This window comes from Coturnix japonica, chromosome 17 (genome assembly GCF_001577835.2).
Source record: "Coturnix japonica isolate 7356 chromosome 17, Coturnix japonica 2.1, whole genome shotgun sequence".
Classification (NCBI taxonomy): domain Eukaryota; kingdom Metazoa; phylum Chordata; class Aves; order Galliformes; family Phasianidae; genus Coturnix; species Coturnix japonica.
In genome coordinates this window covers 162,795-179,900 of record NC_029532.1, presented here as the reverse complement: position 1 = coordinate 179,900, position 17,106 = coordinate 162,795, and the positions used below count along the sequence as shown (strand labels likewise).

General features: G+C 58.2%; 4 protein-coding genes across 4 annotated transcripts; all 4 read left to right on the top strand.

Annotated features, from left to right (window-relative positions):
* Positions 1-27: 27 nt before the first annotated feature.
* C8G (complement C8 gamma chain) lies at positions 28-2,478 on the top strand. Its single transcript, XM_015878802.2, has 7 exons — positions 28-392; positions 695-834; positions 1,023-1,093; positions 1,339-1,446; positions 1,545-1,646; positions 1,825-1,863; positions 2,217-2,478. The coding sequence occupies exons 1-7, from the start codon at positions 180-182 to the stop codon at positions 2,228-2,230; spliced, it is 687 nt and encodes a 228-aa protein (XP_015734288.1). The 5' UTR covers positions 28-179; the 3' UTR covers positions 2,231-2,478.
* Positions 2,479-4,448: 1,970 nt separating this feature from the next.
* Positions 4,449-6,399, top strand: LOC107321660 (lipocalin-like). The gene is made up of 7 exons (XM_015878803.1): positions 4,449-4,583; positions 5,067-5,206; positions 5,322-5,398; positions 5,510-5,623; positions 5,743-5,844; positions 5,997-6,022; positions 6,248-6,399. The coding sequence occupies exons 1-6, from the start codon at positions 4,485-4,487 to the stop codon at positions 6,020-6,022; spliced, it is 558 nt and encodes a 185-aa protein (XP_015734289.1). The 5' UTR covers positions 4,449-4,484; the 3' UTR covers positions 6,248-6,399.
* Positions 6,400-6,508: 109 nt separating this feature from the next.
* Positions 6,509-9,545, top strand: LOC107321658 (lipocalin-15-like). The gene is made up of 6 exons (XM_015878801.2): positions 6,509-7,324; positions 8,039-8,178; positions 8,316-8,386; positions 8,545-8,658; positions 9,088-9,189; positions 9,292-9,545. The coding sequence occupies exons 1-6, from the start codon at positions 7,079-7,081 to the stop codon at positions 9,315-9,317; spliced, it is 699 nt and encodes a 232-aa protein (XP_015734287.2). The 5' UTR covers positions 6,509-7,078; the 3' UTR covers positions 9,318-9,545.
* An 890-nt stretch (positions 9,546-10,435) lies between these two features.
* Positions 10,436-13,450, top strand: LOC107321681 (extracellular fatty acid-binding protein). Its single transcript, XM_015878840.2, has 7 exons — positions 10,436-10,572; positions 10,804-10,943; positions 11,318-11,388; positions 11,924-12,034; positions 12,389-12,490; positions 12,704-12,729; positions 13,290-13,450. The coding sequence occupies exons 1-6, from the start codon at positions 10,486-10,488 to the stop codon at positions 12,727-12,729; spliced, it is 537 nt and encodes a 178-aa protein (XP_015734326.1). The 5' UTR covers positions 10,436-10,485; the 3' UTR covers positions 13,290-13,450.
* Positions 13,451-17,106: the final 3,656 nt, after the last annotated feature.

The window sequence follows — 17,106 nt, the reverse complement described above, 5'->3', positions numbered from 1 at the left end:
CCCCGCGCGGTCTGACCGTGCCGTGGCCGTGCGGGTCGTACGGGTGCGGGGCCGGCGGGGATCAACGGCGCCTCCGTGAGCAGCCCCCGCTGTGACCCCACAGCTCTGAGCCCCGCGGTGACACCCCGTGCTCTCATGGAGGCCCCACGCAGCCATATCACTCCCCTGCCCCGCGTCCCATGACCCCGTGTGCGATGACCCCGTGTCCCATAACCCCGTGTGTGTCCCATGTCCCCGTGCCCTCCCGGCTGTTCCCGGTCCCGATGTCCGCCCGCTCGCTCCTGCTGCTCTCGCTGCTCCTGGCCGCTCCGCACGGACGGGGGCAGCGGGCGCCCGCAGCGCGCAGCGCCCTGAGCGCAGTGCGGACCCGGGGGAACCTCGTCCTTAGCGAGGTGAGGACGGGGGTCACTCCGCGGGCGGGGCACGGCGAGCGGCGCGGGGCTGCGCTGTGCTCCCCATAGCGAACCCCTATAGTGTACCCCTATAGCGTATCCCCATAGCGTACCCCCATAGTGTACCCCTATAGCGTACCCCTATAGCGTACCCCTATAGCGTACCCCATAGCGTACCCCCATAGCGTACCCCTATAGCGTACCCCCAATGTCGGGGTGGGTGCTCAGCACAGCAGGGTGGCAGCAGCCTGGGCAGGGGTATCCCAGGGCCGGGATGACGGTGCCCACCCGGTGCCGTGCAGTTGGCTGGCAGGTGGTTCCTGGTCGGCACGGCGTCCCGCTGCACATACCTGGCACAGAACAGCCACCGGCTGGAGCCCACGGCGATGACGGTGACCGTCCCAGATGGGCAGAGCCTGAGCATCAGCACCTTCAGGAAGCTGTGAGTGATGCTGGCTGCTGATGGGACGGGACACTGCAGATGGGCTGGGGCAGGGCCAGCACCTGCTGCGGGCTCCAAGGGGGCAGAGCGGAGTAAACCTGAGGAAACACATTCCATGTACAAGCTGGGAGGGCAGAACTGGGGGCCGGCTGCAGCCTGCCCTGCACTGCGCTTCTCTCCCTGCACAGGGATGGGCAGTGCTGGGAGATCAAGCAGCGCTACGTCCCTGCAGGAGCCCACGGGCACTTCAGTGTGAGAGGTGAGCACGGCGCTGGGTGGGCAACGTGGAGTGGGACCCTCCTGTTCCCGTGGGACTTTGGCACCAGTGTCTTCCCACTGTGCCACCTCTGTCCAATTGTATCTCTGTGCTGTGCTGCCATCAGCAATGCCATGGAGACGTGTGGGTCCTCGGTGCCCAGTCGCACCCCTCGTGCCCTCTGGTGGTGACACGAGGCACCAGGACGGTGCCCAACTGAACCACCCCTGCCCCAATGTCCCCCATAGGCCGTGGCTACAACAGCAAGATGGAGGTGGTGGTGGGAGAGGTGGACCCCCGCAGCTACGCCATCATCTACTACCAGGACAGCCAAGGCCTCTCTGTCAAGCTCTACGGTGGGTTGGCATGGGGCAGTGGATGCCTGTGCCCCACACCGTGCCTGCTGCAAGGATCAGGGCTGGCAGCAGGGCTGTGATGGTGGCTTTTCCTGCAGGTCGCAGCGTTCAGCTCAGTGACACCATAGTGGACAAGTTTGAGCAGCGTGCCAGAGCCGTGGGCCTGAGTGAGGATGTGACCCACTACTTCCCCACATATGGTGGGTCCACGCAGCTGCCAGGAGTGGGGGCAGCCGGAGGTGCCTGGTACCGGTGTCGGTCTGGTACTGGTTGTGGTCTGGTACCAGCAGGGCAGGAAGGGGAGGGCACATCCACAAGGGTGTTGGCACATGACCTACAAAGGGCAGGTGACCACCCCGGGCTCTTTCTCTCTCACAGGGTTCTGTGACTCTGCTGATGATTTCCACATCCTCGATGGTGAGCACAGCCCCACAGTCCCACAGCCCTGCCCTGCAGTGCTGCCCAGCACAAGGCAGGGGTCCCTCTGTGACCCAGTGTGGGGCTGGGAGGTGGCAGAGCATCACCCAGCATGGCTGTCACCCTCACACTGGCAAAGGAGAGCCCCGATGGCCCCTGTGTGGGTCCAGCTGGGCTTAGCGGTGTCTGCACTGGGACGAGGGTCTGGGGTGGGGCATCCTGGGATGGAGACAACATGGGTGTTCCTGGAATGGCTCCACCATTTGTTGGTGGTGCCTGGGGAGGCAGAGGTGAGTCCCAGCCCCAGCACTGGGCTCTGCATCAACCCCTCAGCATCACTCCTTCCCTTCCAGAAACAGAGCTGTAGATGGAGGCAGTACTTCCAGGACGTGCCCAGCACTGATCTCTCACCTCGTGCAGACGCCTGTGGACAGGACCACACAGGGATGAGCTGGGGCTTGGCCAGACCCTGCTGCTGCTCTGCAGTGCTGGAGCACACCCTGGGCTCCCCTGTTCCTGGCTGTGTCACCCCACAGCTTCGTGCCCTTTGTCCCATGCCCTGCAGAAACCAGCAACATCCCAATAAACATGAGGAAAAACTCTGTGTCCAGGCAAGGCAGAATGCCTGATGGCTTGTGGCAGCGTGGCATGGGCAGCTCACTGCACTTGGTGCCCTGGGGCTGGTGGGCTTGGGGTGCACTGGGAACCTACAGTGGGTCAGCTCTTCCCACCAGGGACCTCAGGGGAGGAAAATGCAGCCTTGTAGCTGTCCTGCTTCCATGGTCTCCAAGGGGCTGTTGCCACTTGGGTCATACCCCTGACAGCGCCCAGCTCACAGCCAGGCAGGGGACATGCCTGGAGTCCTCCACACAGTCTGAGGCTGTAGGGTTAACCCTGGGGGCTCAGGGCCCCCAACAGCCTGACACATGTTCCACCTGGCAGGGCTGCTTTGGTTCCAAACTCCCAGTGCAGGCTGGAGTTGGAGGGGAAGGGGCACAGCCCGAGAGGAGCCCCCACCTGTTTCTGCTGAGGCAGCAGGAGGCTGTAAAGCTCCTTCCCCACAGTCCCCCCACAACAAGCTGCTCTGCAGCCCTGGGGTGGGAGCAGCCCTCTGCCCCAGCACCGACGTTTTGCAATCTTAGCGGAAACTGGTAACACATGTTGTTTATCAGGGCCTTATGTAAGGAACCGCCACGTGACCCGTCCAAAGCCAGCTGCTGTCCCGCTGCCCACGTGTGGGGCAGCCATGTCTGGCCGCTCTCACAAAGCCGCCAGGCCGCCCGCCAAGCCTTGGAGTCAGGGCACGATGGGCCTGTGCCGCCCAGTACAGCTCACTTCACCCAGCACAGAAGTGGCAGCACCATGGTGGAAGCATGGCTTGGCAATGGGAGCATTGGGCTCTTCCAGCCTGGCCTGCAGCCATCTGGCATCAGCGCCTTGGGACCCTGTGGCATCCTCAGCATCTCTGCCATTTCCCAATGGAGAGAGCTCTCCCCATCACCCCGCACCCTGAGGGGCCCATGGTGTGCACCCACACCAACCAAGGGTGGGCTCAGCTCTGGGCTGAGAGTGGCACGCGGGGGCCCAGGGTGCTTTCGTGCTGCTCAGTCCTGCCCAGCTCAGCTTTTGTTTTGTTTTAATAAAGCCGCAGCAGCAGAGCCAGCCCAGCCCCCAGCACATGCTGTGCAGCGCAGGCTTGGCTCGCAGCTGGATGCGTAGAAGGGAATGTACTCAGGCAGCCGGGCAGGGTGGGCTGCCGAGAGGAAAAAAACAGCTGCTATGAAAACACGCTCCTTATGTAAAGAGCCTTGGCAGGGCTGTGCTGCAGGGAGAGCCGCAGGCTGGCAGTGGGCACCGGCCAGAGCCACGGCCCCGGGGCAGCACGACCTGCCTGGTGCTTTGTTCCGTGCAGCCCTGCCCAGCCCCACAGGGCCACTGGTAACAGCAGTGATCACCCCCAGCCCTCGCCCTGCTGCAGCCCCAAGCCAAGGGACAGCTGCTCCTGGATCAGGGTGTGGGGTAACATAGGGAGTCTGTCTGACTGCATGGTGTTGGCTGGGAGCTACGTAGGGAAGGGGTCAGCACAAGGCAGGGGGTTCCCATGGCTGCACCCAAAGGTGCCCACAGATCCCATGGATTAGATCAGGACCTGGCAGGCACTTGGTGCTGTGCTTGGGCCCCTCTCTGGGTCTGAATGCGGTTTTTCTGCAAGATGGGGGAGGGCAGCAAGACCTGATCCCTGGTGCTGTGCACCCCTGGTATCCCCATGCTCTGCCCATGGCAGCCTCTCTTCCCCCAGTCCCCGTGCTGTGCAGCCCTGGGGCAGGGATACTCAGTGAACTGGCCGCCAGCTGTGTTTGTGCTGCTGAGCAGTTTGGCACCCCGAGGCAAACATGTAATATCAACAGGAAGGAAAAATTCGCAGGTTCCCAGCCTGCCCTTTGGATTCAGCTGTTGCCCCTGCTCCTGCTTGCATAACGGCACAGGGGGAGACGGGGCTGGCCTGCCTGCCTCACTGGCCCCCTGGGGCCGCTGCGCTGCCTGTCCATAAATAGGGGCTCAGCTCTGCGTCCAGCACTGCCTGCAGCTCCCGCTCCGCTCAGCTCCGCTCAGCTGGGGACATGCAAGCCACACTGATCAGCATCCTGGGGCTGGCCCTGCTTGGGGCTCTGCACGCGCAGAACAGCATTCCTGTGCAAGCTGACTTCCAGCAGGACAAGGTGATTGGGCCTGGCCAGCCTTCCTGCATGGGGCCGGGGCATGTGGGGTGCTCAACTCTCCAAAAATATACAGCAGGGGGGTACTGGTGGGCTGGGGATCCTACTGGGGGTACTGGTGGGATGGGGATCCTACTGGGGGTACTGGTGGGATGGGGGTCCTACTGCCCTGGGAGCAGGGTCCAGCCCAGAGCTTGAGTCCCACCAAGCTGGGGCACGGGCTGTACTGCTGGGTCCTACAAGGAGCCTCTGGGATGGTCTGGATGGCACAGATGCCCCGGAGGGGTAGTGGGGAAGGGAGCATGTCTGTGCCGGCCCCAGCCGGGACTAAACTGCTGTTCTGGCCCCTTCTGAGTGCCGTGAATGGATGCAGATGGCAATGCAGCTCTGTTCTCACAGCAGGGCTGGGGGTGATGGGGAGGGCAGCAAGGTGCTCCGTTCGCATGGCACTGCCCTCCTGCCCAGTGCTGAGCAGTTTGTGTGCAGCTCGCAGGGAGATGGTACAGCATCGGCCTGGCCTCCAACTCCAACTGGTTCAAGGACAAGAAGCACCTGATGAAGATGTGTACCACAGACATCGCTGTCACTGCAGATGGCAACATGGAGGTCACCTCCACCTACCCCAAGTATGGCGGGGAGCTGCGGGAGCACAGCGCGGTGCTGGGGGCTGCTGGGTGGGTGCTGGGGGTGCTGAGCTCCAACCCCCCATGGTCCTGCTGATGGCCCCGTGCTGCTCTGCAGGGGTGATCAGTGTGAGAAGAGGAACAGTCTCTATATCCGGACGGAGCAGCCCGGGCGGTTCAGCTACACCAGCCCACGTGAGCCTCGGGGCCCTTGTCCCAACCCTGCAGTGGGGCAGCGATGGGGCCCTCAGGGCTGGGGGCCCAGGCTCAGCATTGGGCTGAGTGGTGCCTTCTCCATCCCCACAGGCTGGGGCAGCAAACATGACATCCGTGTGGTGGAGACCAACTATGATGAGTACGCCCTGGTGGCCACCCAGATCTCCAAGAGCACCGGCTCCTCCAACATGGTGCTGCTCTACAGTACGTCCTCACGCTGCCCTCCCTATGCTGAGATCCCCAGGCAGGGGGTGGTGGGACAGCACCTCCAGGCTCCCTCTCTCCTGTCTCCCGGGGCTGCCCTCACCCTGCTCTCACCACAGGCCGCACCAAGGAACTTGCACCCCAGCGCCTGGAGAGGTTCATGCAGTTCTCCCAGGAGCAAGGCCTGAAAGATGAGGAGATCCTCATCCTGCCCCAGACCGGTAAGGGTGGGCAGCTCACAGTGGCTCCTGGCCACGCTCAGCCCATAGGAATGGAGGGAGGAGGTGGAGACCCTTGGGGAGTTGTACCAGATCCCGGGCCAGTAGTGCCTGTACCCATGGTGAAGTGATCTCTGCTTTTCTTCTTTCTGCAGACAAGTGCATGGCAGATGCTGCCTAGGTGAGTCCTGCCCTTGCTGGGTGCTGGGAGGTTCCCAGTGATGTCTCCGCCCTGCAGAGCCCTGGTGCCTTCAGCCTATGGAGATGCTCAGCTCTCTCTGGGGCATCAACCGTCTCCCTTTGGGGTGGCCCTGCATGGGGGGTGTGGGGCTGGCAGAGGTACTGACACCTCACGCACCCCCCAACCCCCAACATCTCAGCAGCATCTCTCCTCTCTCCCATGCAGGCTGCTGCTGGATGGAGCTCCAGGGGCACCACGAGCCGACAGCCATCCCATCCCATCCCGACCCAGTGCCACATCCACCTTTACTTCCTGGCTTTGCACCCTGCATATCTACCCCATCCTTATTCAAGCCCATATAAACCACTGTTTCCCTGCTTGTGTCTGGTTATTGTGGAGTGGGGGCCCAGTGGCCCTTCCTGGGGTCCTGCCTAGTTTAGTCTGGGAGGCACAGCAGCGCAGGGGAGGAGGTGGGTTTGTACCCTGTATGCACTCAATGGTGCTGCCTGGCCATAAAACCTGCCCATTCTGGGACAAAGTGGTCCCAGGGCTGAAAAGGATTGACACCAGCTGAGGGGATCAGATCCCATCTGCCACATTGGCCACACCAGCCTCCCTGCCTCCGCTTCCTCTCTGGAGAGTAGGCTGGTTGTGTGGGCATGTGGCAGTGAGTGATCACAGGGGGATCTCCAAAAGCACGGCAGGAAGATGGACACAAACAAGAGCGATGGCCCTGAGCAGCAGATGTCCCAGCTGCCCCAGTGCTCCCTGTGCTGTGACCCTGAGCCCTGCCCTGGAGCAGGGTCTGCACCCAGTGGCAGCAGGCTGCAGAGTGACCCCAGACTGAAGCCCCACCGCACTGCTCTCCCCATCCTGACACAGCCGGATGCTCGAGGGAAGCCAGGGGACACCTCTACACCCCCGGCCCCCTCCCTGGACCCACTTTGGCACAGGTGGTGCCAGTCCCCAGCAGGTTCTGTGCTGGGTCTGACACAACGCCGCATTCATTTGGGACAGAGCAATTAGACTGGGAAAGGGCCAAAGCTGTCACCTAATATGGGGACAACTTATCACTGCTCTTGTGTAACCTATTGCATAAAGTGGGGGGTGTGGGGGGTGCTGCCAGCAGTGGGGGCTATAAAGGTAGGTGCGGGAAAAGGCAGCACCATGCAGCCTCTCCTGCAGCATCCAGACCCTGAAGTGAGGATGACAGCGGTGCTGCCGAGCCTGGTGCTGACCCTGCTCTGCCTGATGCGGGCAGGGGCTGAGGTCCCTGTGCAGCTGGACTTTGACCCCAAGAAGGTAAAGGCATGGGATGCCAGAGTGCCTGGGCTGGGGCAGGGTGGCAGAGCTGCATCCCCAGGCACCCCCTGATCTCAGCTCTGAGTCTTCTCCAGAGCCTTTGCTGTGAGGCTGTGGGTACCTATGCACAACCAGACCGGTGCTGGACTACTGTGCTGGCCCTGCTGTGGGAATACCACACCCTGGGGCTATGCTGGCCCTGGGATTGCAGGGCTTCCCCAAGGAACATGGGCTGAATCCCATGCTCACCTCCATGGCACCAGGCAGGAGCATCCTGCATGCAGGGAGGTGGCAGGTCCCCATGCTAGGTTTGGCTGGTCCCTACAGCAGGAGGCAGGTCCCTGCAGAGAACAGTGGGTCCCCATTAGAGGTGGCAGGTTACCGCAGTGGGATGGCAGGTCCCCATGGCATGTGACAGTGTGACAGGTCCCCCAGGGCAGGTGGCAAGTCCCTGTGTTACATGACAGGTCCCAGTAATGGGGTGGAAAGTCCCTGTGGCAGCTGACAATTCCCTCACCACCAGCTGATGGGGCCCTATGGTGGGTACAGGTCCCCCAGGCAGGTGGCAGGTCCCAGTGGTGGGTAGCAGGTCACTATGTTGGGGTGGCAGGTCTTCCACCACAGGCTGACAGGACCCCAGGTGGGTACAGGTTCCCCTGGCAGGTAGTAGCTCCCCAGATCTCCCCCAGACCTGGCAGTGATGGCTTGCTGCAGTTTGCAGGGATGTGGCACATCATGGCTGCTGTTTCCAACTGCCCCGTGTTCCTGAGCATGAAGGACAAGATGACATCATCTGTATCCACCATCAGCTTCACGCCGGAGGGACACATGGCCATGGAGACAGTCCTCCCGCTGTGAGTCCCGTTGCAGTGGTGCCCTCTAGGCTGGGCACTGCCCAGGCTGTGGGCTGCACAGCCCAGCATGTCCCACTGCCTGTCATGCCATCCGCTGGCTCCCAGCCTCATTTGCTGTTTCAATTTTCCCCTTCCAGGCCAGAAGAGTGCAAAAAGATCTCGATGCTGTTCCAGCGCAGTGGGCAGGCGGGGCACTACATCAGCACAGGTATGTGTGGGCAGCACCTGCCCGCTGTGCCCAGGGGCAGCAGGGGCTGGGTTGGCTCCTCTGCCTCCACCGGTGACTGCACACGGCTGCTGGCTCTGTGCGGATCCCAGATCCTGATGCAGCCACGGCCTGACTGGGTGCACTCTGGGATCTTTTAGAAAAGGGAGAGAAGAGGGATCTGCGTGTGATGGACACAGACTACGAGCACTACGCCATCGTGTACTCCCAGCTGATAGACAGCCAGAAGCCCAGCACCGCGCTGCAGCTCTACAGTGAGTACCTGTCCCATGGGGGGCTGCAGGGCTGGGACCCCCATTGCCACCCAGGGCCACTGCTTCAGCACCTGGTGCGCCAGCACCTACCCATGCCAAAGAGTCCATTTTGGAGTGAACAAAACATGACATTGGCAATATCCCCAGTTACCAGTATCTCCAGTTAGCACCATTTTGAACTAAACCCCCACCTGCAGCATGCCACGAGCTGCAGACCCCCAGGGCTGCTGGGGCTGTATGGGGGGTGCACAGCCACCAGGGTGGGTCTCCATCCTTTTCTGCTGGCTACAGAGGTGACTGGTGCCCATCCTGCACTTCATCCCCTAGTGCTTTGCCCATCCTAGGGGTCCCACTGGGAGAGCACCCCCAGGTGCGCTGCTGGCTGTAGGGCCCCTTGCTTACAGCCCCTGCTTTGGTCTCCACCTGCAGCAAGGAATCAGGACGTGAGCTCACATCTCCTGCAGAAGTTCAAGGAGCTCTTCCACTCCATGGGCCTGACTGAGGACATGCTGGTCGTGATGCCGCACTCAGGTGAGTGCCAGGAGGGAGGTGGCTTCATGTCCACTCTATGTGGGGGTACTCCACGGGGACACAGTGTGGAGCCATGCTCACCCCTCTCCTCCCACTGAACAGATCGGTGCACCAAGACTCACAAGTGAGCACAGGATGAGCAAGGACGTGCAGCCCCTCCAAGTGCCTCCTGACCCCCGTCTGTCTGTCCATCCGTCCTGCTTCCCTGCAGCTGAGGGGCTGACACAAGGCTGTGCCCCTGGGAGCTGGCTCAGTGCTCAGTGCCCGCTCCATGCTGACCCTCCCCACCCTCCCAGTCCTGCTGCTCCGTGCTGGGAGCACACCTCTCTGATCAAAATAAACAAGTGCAGAAGCTGCCCCTGAGCTCAGTGCTTTTGTTGTCAGGGCTGGGGGCTACCAGCAGCCCTGCACCAAACCCATCCCTCCAACACCACAGGGCAGTCTGGGGGATCCTTTGCTGTGTGGTTTGCAGAGCTCTCCCAAGTGTGGGGAGCCCAGCTGGGCAGAGTGGGCAGCAGGCAGCCCCCATGAGACCCAGCTCCCTGCACAGGTGGGCAAAGGGCTGCCCCAAGTCTAATCATGGCCCCCACATCTACTACCACCCACCGCCCCATCTACCTGCTGGCAAAGAGCTGTGGGGGCAGTAGGACTGTGCCCCCATCCCCTCTGCATAACTCAGCATGTGGTGGCTGAGGAAGTTGGGTCCCTCAGCACACTCCTGGGTGTGGGGATTGTGAGGATGCAACATGAGCCCTTTGGAACTTTGGAGCCCATAGAAGCCAGGGTAGAGGGGCAGCATATCCTGGCCAGGTGGGCACACATGACAGCAGCACGCTGGAATCCTGTACTGCCACCCAGGCGTGGGGCTGACAGCTGGAGTGGCCTCGGGGCAGATGTCGGTCACTGTTGTACTGGGGCAGCCCCGTGGACGCTGTGCCAGGAATTACCTTCCTGATTTTCCCGGCAGTTCTCAGCTGGGAAACAAGAAGTACCTTTGTTCTGACACAAGAAAATCTTCATTTCCAGCTGTGGTGCAATAGCAGCCCTGCAACCCCACTGCTCAGACCCCTCCTCAGGCCTTGCAACACTTTCCTCTTTCCGTAAGACTCTGTTTACCATGGGATGGTTTCAGCTCTCACAGCCAACCTCACCCCATGCCAACAATAGCAGCACTCTCCGTGCAGCACAGCACGCGGTGTGGGGGCACGGGGGGGGGGGGGGGGGGAGCACAGCCCTATAAAGCCAACAGCACCGGGACCGGTCCACATCCCGCGGTGACGCCGGAGGCTGCACGAGATGAGGACGCTGGCACTGAGCCTGGGGCTGGCCCTGCTCTGCTTGCTGCATGCAAAGGCTGCTGCCACAGTGCCGGACAGGAGCGAGGTGACCTGCGGAGTAATGGGGAAGGGACTGTGGGCTCTGCTCACCAGGGTGGGGATGGGAGGACCTTGTGGTTGCTGGGGATAGTTGGGGACACCGCAGCCAGCGCTGGAAGCACTGCACACCCAGCACAGTGATGCAGCAGGGGTTTAGATGCCTGTATGGGATGCAGGTGCCCAGAAAGGAACACATCCTGCCAGGTCCTCCAGGCTCACAGCCCATTCCCACTGCCAGATTGCAGGGAAATGGTATGTTGTTGCTCTGGCCTCCAACACCGAGTTCTTCCTGCGTGAGAAGGACAAGATGAAGATGGCAATGGCCAGAATCTCTTTCCTAGGAGAGGACGAGCTGAAGGTCTCCTATGCAGTCCCCAAGTAAGTGCTGAGTGCTTCTCTCCCTGGGCTTTGGTTAGTGGGTGCCCACCCAGGTGCCCCTACCCATTATGCCCACAAACCTGGAGGGAGACTGAACTGGGGCACGAGCTGTCAGCAGCTGAAGGTCTCCTCTGCTGCCCCATATAAGTGCCAGGTTCTGCTCTCTCTGTCCTGCTCTGGCACCCATTGCTGCATGAGTGGCAGCTCTCCCCAGGACACACCATCCTCTGTCAGCATCTCCTGTTTTGGAGGTGTGACCCCAACTGCAGTGCTTGTGTCCTGGGCTGCGGAACCACAGTGCAGCAGGGACAAAACCAGGTGGCTCTGAGCACACCTTGAGGCTGTATAACAGGGGATTCTTCCTTGCCTTGCAGACCAAATGGGTGCAGAAAATGGGAGACAACCTTCAAGAAGACCAGTGATGATGGTGAAGTCTACTACTCAGGTGAGTGGGGACAGAGTTGTGGGCGGAATCAGGGACACACTGACTGTCCCTGGGACCTGGGAGATCCCCCACCACTGGTCCCAACCACCCACTCAACACCAGTCCACACCAAGGCCATGTCCCACCAGCAGTGGCTCCTGCTGGGAAGCTTCTTGCAGGAGGACAGCCTCATACCAATTGAGCCTAAATGTGGGCGAAGCAGAGTTGTTCTGCAGCGGGAACAAAACAGCAGTGCTTTCCTCCATCCCCTACCCAAGTGCAAGTCCCAAATTGGCCCAGGCTGTTCTACTGCTCATAGTGGCCACCCCCAGCCCCTCCTGCACTCGAGGTCCCGGTTGCTCTGCTGATCTGTGCCATGATCTGTGGGCTCCCCAGGCTTTTAGAGGAGCCTTACCAAGAGGGAAAGCCAGGAGGGGGGATGCAGCAAAAATATGGGCTGGGTGGATCAATGAATGGACATTTTAGTCCTTCTGCAGCATGGGAGCTCTCAGGAGAATATAGAAAATTTTTCACTTTGCTCCATGTCCTTTTTCAGAGGAAGCCGAGAAAAAGGTGGAGGTGCTGGACACTGACTACAAGAGCTATGCAGTAATCTATGCAACTAGGGTGAAGGATGGAAGGACCCGGCACATGATGAGGCTCTACAGTGCGTGGTCAAGATGGAGATGTGGGCGTGAGGGGCCAGGGGGTGATGGGACATGGAGACATCTTGTGCTGAAAGTGCCCATGTGCCAGTTCTGGTTTAGGGGATGGATCAAGGCAGGGGGTAGTGGAAGGAACAGCAGTTTAGGGCTGGGTCTCAGGTTTCTGCACTGTGCCAAGTATCCATGGCCTTGGTAAGTCATCTGGTGAAACAGAGCAAAGAGCTGGGGTCCTGCTGCAAGGAGAGGTCAGAAAGGGTGGGCATGGGATCCAAGAGATACTGGGCTGCTCGGTGGTCCTGGTGCCGGGGCATCACGTGTCCCACCCAGCCAGCAGCTGATTCCTTCCTTGCCTTCAGGCAGAAGCCCTGAGGTGAGCCCTGCAGCCACAGCGATCTTCAGGAAGCTTGCTGGGGAGCGGAACTACACGGATGAGATGGTCGCCATGCTGCCCAGACAGGGTGAGTGTGGCCAAGCACTGTTTGGAGCCACGAGGCTGAGTGGGCTGGCAGGGACTGGTTGGTAGGATGGCCAGCCAGGAGGCGATGAGGGGCTTGGCACACTGTGACTTCTGTCTTGCTCACGTTCCTGGGCTGTCTGCCTCCTGCTGTGGGTGCTAAATGGGACTGGCAAGACCACAGCCCTGCACTCAGCCTTGCTCTTTATTTCCACAGAGGAATGCACCGTTGATGAAGTGTAGGTGAGTTGCTGCAGTGCAATACAGCATTTGCAATATATCCTCATCTGGAAATTCCCCCTTTGGTACCCTAACACGGGGCCATCATGAGTTCCCCGAATTTCTCTGGAGGCCAAGTTGTTTGAAGATGTGCTGGAGCACACGTACAGGTAGGATGGAGCTGCTCTGCATTGGGAAGCACAGGGGTGCAATGGAGATGCAGATGCCTGATGGTTGGCAGCGACACCCAAACCAAAACCTGCCAAGTGGAGAAATGGCTGCTGAGTCCATCCAGTGGCAAGAGCCAGGACACTGAATTGTACCAAAGGGACTGCAGTGAAATGAGCCAGTAAAGCTGGCAAATCGGGGTTTGTGTCTCACCATGCAAAACGTGCTGGCTTTCAGCCCACTGGGCAGCCCTAGCATTCATTTCCCATCACGGCTGTGCATATTTAGTCATACGGGTAGGCTAGAAACTCATCCCTGGAGATGGCTGAAGCCCAGAGAGCAGAGGAAGGCCATACCAGCTCCATTGGCCTCCCACCTCAAATACTCAGCGCACATCTCCTGGCTGTTCTCCACAGGATGGATGGTGCTGATGGATGCTGCTTCCCAGACAAAGCAAGACTAATGTGCCAAAGCTCCAGGCTGCTGCTCTGCCACCCATATCATGGCTCTGAGGCATCTCCTGCTTCACCAGCACGGTCCGTCCTTTTTGCTTAAATAAACAGAAACTTTCCCAAGGGTCTGGTGTAACTGTCTGGGGAGAATCTGGGGAGTCTGGGTAGGTGCTGCCGCCTGCTGTCCTGGGGTTTGCGGGTGGAAAGAAAACATCCCAGGGCGGTCCGGCAGTGAGCTCACCCCAGCGGATCTGCCTCCCTGCTGCTCTCTGCTGGCGAGGACGTGGGCAGGGTCTGTCCCAGCACGGAGCTCGTCGGGATTTTCCCAGCTGCTCCTTCCCCAGCACAGGGACTGGGAAAATACGGGTGAGAAATTTCCCCTCCCGGCCTTGGTGCTGAGCAGAAGTGGGAGCTGGACACATCCCAGCAGTGGTTGGACAGGGGATCCCACCGGGACTTCCAGAGGCAGCATCACCTCTGCCTGCTTTGGAAAGAAGCCCAGTGCTTCCTGCAGGAATTTGCCCTCCTGCTCAATCTGGACAGGAACAGCTCAGAACCTGCTGTGCTCCCGAGAATGCTGGGCACGCACGTGGCTTTGCCTCGAGGCTCGTTGCCTCTGTCTCTGTGCCATACGTGGTGTTTAATCCTCCCGACTTTTTTATTTTATTTTATTTTATTTTATTTTATTTTATTTTATTTTATTTTATTTTATTTTATTTCCCATTCAAAAATAAAAAGATCAGAAGTTTCCAACCAGGCCAAGATCTCTGTGAAGAGCAGCTCATTCACTGTTGCAATAAGGGCTGCACACCCTCTACTGACAAGGGAGAAATTGCACAACTGGTCAGTGAAATCCAGCCCGTTACACAACCTGGGTTTGGTACAGGGAAAACCTTTCCCGGCTCTCATTGCTTGAGCATCTCTGGTTTACAAACTTCAGATGCTATTGCTATGGTACACTTACACTGCTACTTTTCAGTTCCATGGCTACATTTACACTTCCATGGCTACATTACGCTTCCATAGCTACATGTCTGTTACCATTGTAACATTGTTTTTGGGTGAGTTCTGGACTTCCTGTGGCGATAGGAGGGCAACATTTTCACTCATCCTGTCTCTCCTTTGTCCTAGTGCCTGTGCCAATTTTACCTAGGTCAAAACACCCCTGTCTCAACTTCACTCTGTTCAGCAGTTTTTTTTGTAAAAGGTTACTTATCCTTCGCTACATACAAAAACAACTGGAAACTTTCACTGCAAAATCACAATCTACCTCTCACAATACGATGTATTGGAGCATCTCTGGCACTAAGCACAGTGCTGGCTGTAATGAGAACAACCTTTTGCTTCCAGCCCTATGAACCAAGCCCTGACAGAGGCTCATAACCCAGAGGCTCTTAGCCATTCCACACCCTAAAACCTCTGCAGCTTGTCTCATGGGTGCATATCCAACCACACGGAGCATCCACATGTTAGAACCTCATGGATGCCCTATTTTGTGTGCTGGGCATCACTGTCTGTGGCTGGTGGGATGGTCATTGCAGCAGGAGTCGGATCTCATCCATCCATCTCGGATCACATGGGATGAGACCATGGGCTTCCCCAGGTGCTGCTGAACATGGGACCTGGCTTATGCCAGCCCAACTGAGCCATCCCTCAGCCCATCTGTCTTGGGATCTGCTCCCTGTGGGGACCTGTGCCACTGGGCAATGACTGCAGCAGAGACACAATCCACCTGAACTTTCCTGGGTCAGGAGTGAGTTACTCTTAAATTGCCAATTACTGTCTATTGACGCCTCTGCGCTGGGCCTGAGCCCCACATAGGAATAAACAGTTTTCTTCCCAAGTTTGTTCAGGGGCAAATATAGCTCCTGTCTCCAGGCACTGCAGTGGCACAACAAGCCCTTTTCAGAAGTTGAGGCTGCAGAAGTTAAGAAACTTTTAATGATGCCAACTGAGAACTGACTGTTGCTGGGGCAGCAAGGTGCCCTTTGGGCCATTACTTCATGAGACACTGGCACTGGGGACACAACAGGCTTTGGGCATTCCTGCTTCCTCCAGAGGTTCTGTTGAAGTCATGTGGTTATTTTCAACCTGGATCACAATAGGGTGTGGTTTAATGCTTTGTCTCTACGACCGGCTGACCCAACACAGCCAATGGAACATGTCTAGTGACCTGAAGGTGTGAAACAACATGGCTGGGGACTTCCCAGGCTGTCAGCGCCAGCATCTCCCAACACACATGAAGATGTGTCAGTCCTACAGTGCCCACTATTGGTGACAATGTGTCCCTTGGGGACAGCAAAGCTCTGGGATGCGCTGGCAGACTGCTGCCATTCAGAGAGGCTTTGGTGGCCCACAGAAACAGGGAAGTACAAACCCCTGATGTTCAGCCAAAGCTGTTGCAAAATCTTGCCCCTGGGAAGGTTAACCCCATGCCACAACAGAGGGCAACAAGGTGCACCACATGCAGCAGGCAACCAGTGCAACCTGGTCTGAGTCAATGAAGAGTGGCTACAGCTCAAGGAGCACTTGTGGAAGTGCCCCTGGAAAGAAGGGCCCACTCTGGGGCTCCACAGTGCAGGAAAGGCCATTGCTAATGCAGCAAGTATAGCTGGGAGGGAGGGAGAAAGGGGTATTAAACTGATCAGGGCCTGCAGCACAGCGTGTCTGATGGGAGGCTGAGAGCTGGGCTGGGTTGGCCTTCAGAAGAGATGTCTGACTGCTATCTCCAACATGTCCTTCAAAGGGAGAACATGGAGAAGGTGCTTTGCCTGGGGTACAGCATGGCAAGGCAAAGGGCAACAGACACAAGCTGTAACATGGAAAATCTCTGTTGGACAGAAGTAAATGGTTTTTCATAATGAAGATGGTCCCACACTGGATCAGGTCTTCAAAAGTGTGTTAGGATATATATATATCCCTATACTTGAAGATGCAAGAGAAGCAGAGAAGCAGTGCACCTTGACTTGCTGGAACTACATAAGTCACTCTTCTATCCAGACCAGTTGCCTAGAAGTAACCAGGGTTATCAAAGAAAGCTATTCTTGATCACAAAAATGAGGAAAACAAGCTGGGAAAGGAGAGTGCAGACAGAAAAGCCTACCTTGGACATATTTCCAGACTCAGGCTGTTTCTCATGGGTTTCTCAAAGTCAATAGGGCTGCAGAGCCTGCAGCACTACCCAAGTTCTACAGTGGGATCAGTGCTGTGTGTGTGCAGCTGACAAGATGCTCAGGAAGCTTCAGACCAGCCCAAGTCCCAGCCTCTGGAGGTCTGAGGCCCCTTCGCAGGGGTGCTGACACAGCATCCTCAGGACTCTGTTGCCTTTGCTCTCTGTGTGCTCCCACAGCATCCCAATCCACTCCGCCTCAGTGGCTGTGCCTGAGCAATTACACGCTCTGCTGTAACAGGGGATCTTTTCCCACATGCTTTTGAGGGTTATATCAAATTCACCCAGACTGCTGGTGCTGCCAGATACACCTGGTGTGAAGAGAGGAAGCATCAGCTCCAGGTAAGCCTTGTGGGCACTGGGTCATCCCTGGATGTGTTTGAGTACCATCTAGATGTGGTGCTCAGGGACATGATTTAGGGCTGTTAGAGTTAGGATAGTATGGTTAGGTTGCAGTTGGACTTGATCTTTAAGGTCTTTTCCAACCTGAGCAATTCTATGATTCTATGATCCTATGATCAGGTGTCCCCAGCCAACAAGCAATGCAAGTGCTTGAGGATGGGACATCTATAGCGTCAAGGAGGGAAGGAATTCACACCACACATGGTCCTG

What these genes read in the sequence shown, in the direction of transcription:
- C8G (XM_015878802.2), top strand. Translation starts at nt 180, where the DNA reads ATGACCCCGTGTGCGATGACCCCGTGTCCCATAACCCCGTGTGTGTCC. An exon ending in ATCAGCACCTTCAGGAAGCT is followed by an intron (nt 835 to 1,022) that starts GTGAGTGATGCT and finishes CTCCCTGCACAG; the next exon opens with GGATGGGCAGTGCTGGGAGA. An exon ending in CCTCTCTGTCAAGCTCTACG is followed by an intron (nt 1,447 to 1,544) that starts GTGGGTTGGCAT and finishes CTTTTCCTGCAG; the next exon opens with GTCGCAGCGTTCAGCTCAGT.
- LOC107321658 (XM_015878801.2), top strand. Translation starts at nt 7,079, where the DNA reads ATGGGGACAACTTATCACTGCTCTTGTGTAACCTATTGCATAAAGTGG. An exon ending in ATGGAGACAGTCCTCCCGCT is followed by an intron (nt 8,179 to 8,315) that starts GTGAGTCCCGTT and finishes TTCCCCTTCCAG; the next exon opens with GCCAGAAGAGTGCAAAAAGA. An exon ending in CACCGCGCTGCAGCTCTACA is followed by an intron (nt 8,659 to 9,087) that starts GTGAGTACCTGT and finishes CTCCACCTGCAG; the next exon opens with CAAGGAATCAGGACGTGAGC.
- LOC107321681 (XM_015878840.2), top strand. Translation starts at nt 10,486, where the DNA reads ATGAGGACGCTGGCACTGAGCCTGGGGCTGGCCCTGCTCTGCTTGCTG. An exon ending in GCACATGATGAGGCTCTACA is followed by an intron (nt 12,035 to 12,388) that starts GTGCGTGGTCAA and finishes CCTTGCCTTCAG; the next exon opens with GCAGAAGCCCTGAGGTGAGC. An exon ending in CGCCATGCTGCCCAGACAGG is followed by an intron (nt 12,491 to 12,703) that starts GTGAGTGTGGCC and finishes TTATTTCCACAG; the next exon opens with AGGAATGCACCGTTGATGAA.
- LOC107321660 (XM_015878803.1), top strand. Translation starts at nt 4,485, where the DNA reads ATGCAAGCCACACTGATCAGCATCCTGGGGCTGGCCCTGCTTGGGGCT. An exon ending in CTGACTTCCAGCAGGACAAG is followed by an intron (nt 4,584 to 5,066) that starts GTGATTGGGCCT and finishes GTTTGTGTGCAG; the next exon opens with CTCGCAGGGAGATGGTACAG. An exon ending in CAACATGGTGCTGCTCTACA is followed by an intron (nt 5,624 to 5,742) that starts GTACGTCCTCAC and finishes CTCTCACCACAG; the next exon opens with GCCGCACCAAGGAACTTGCA.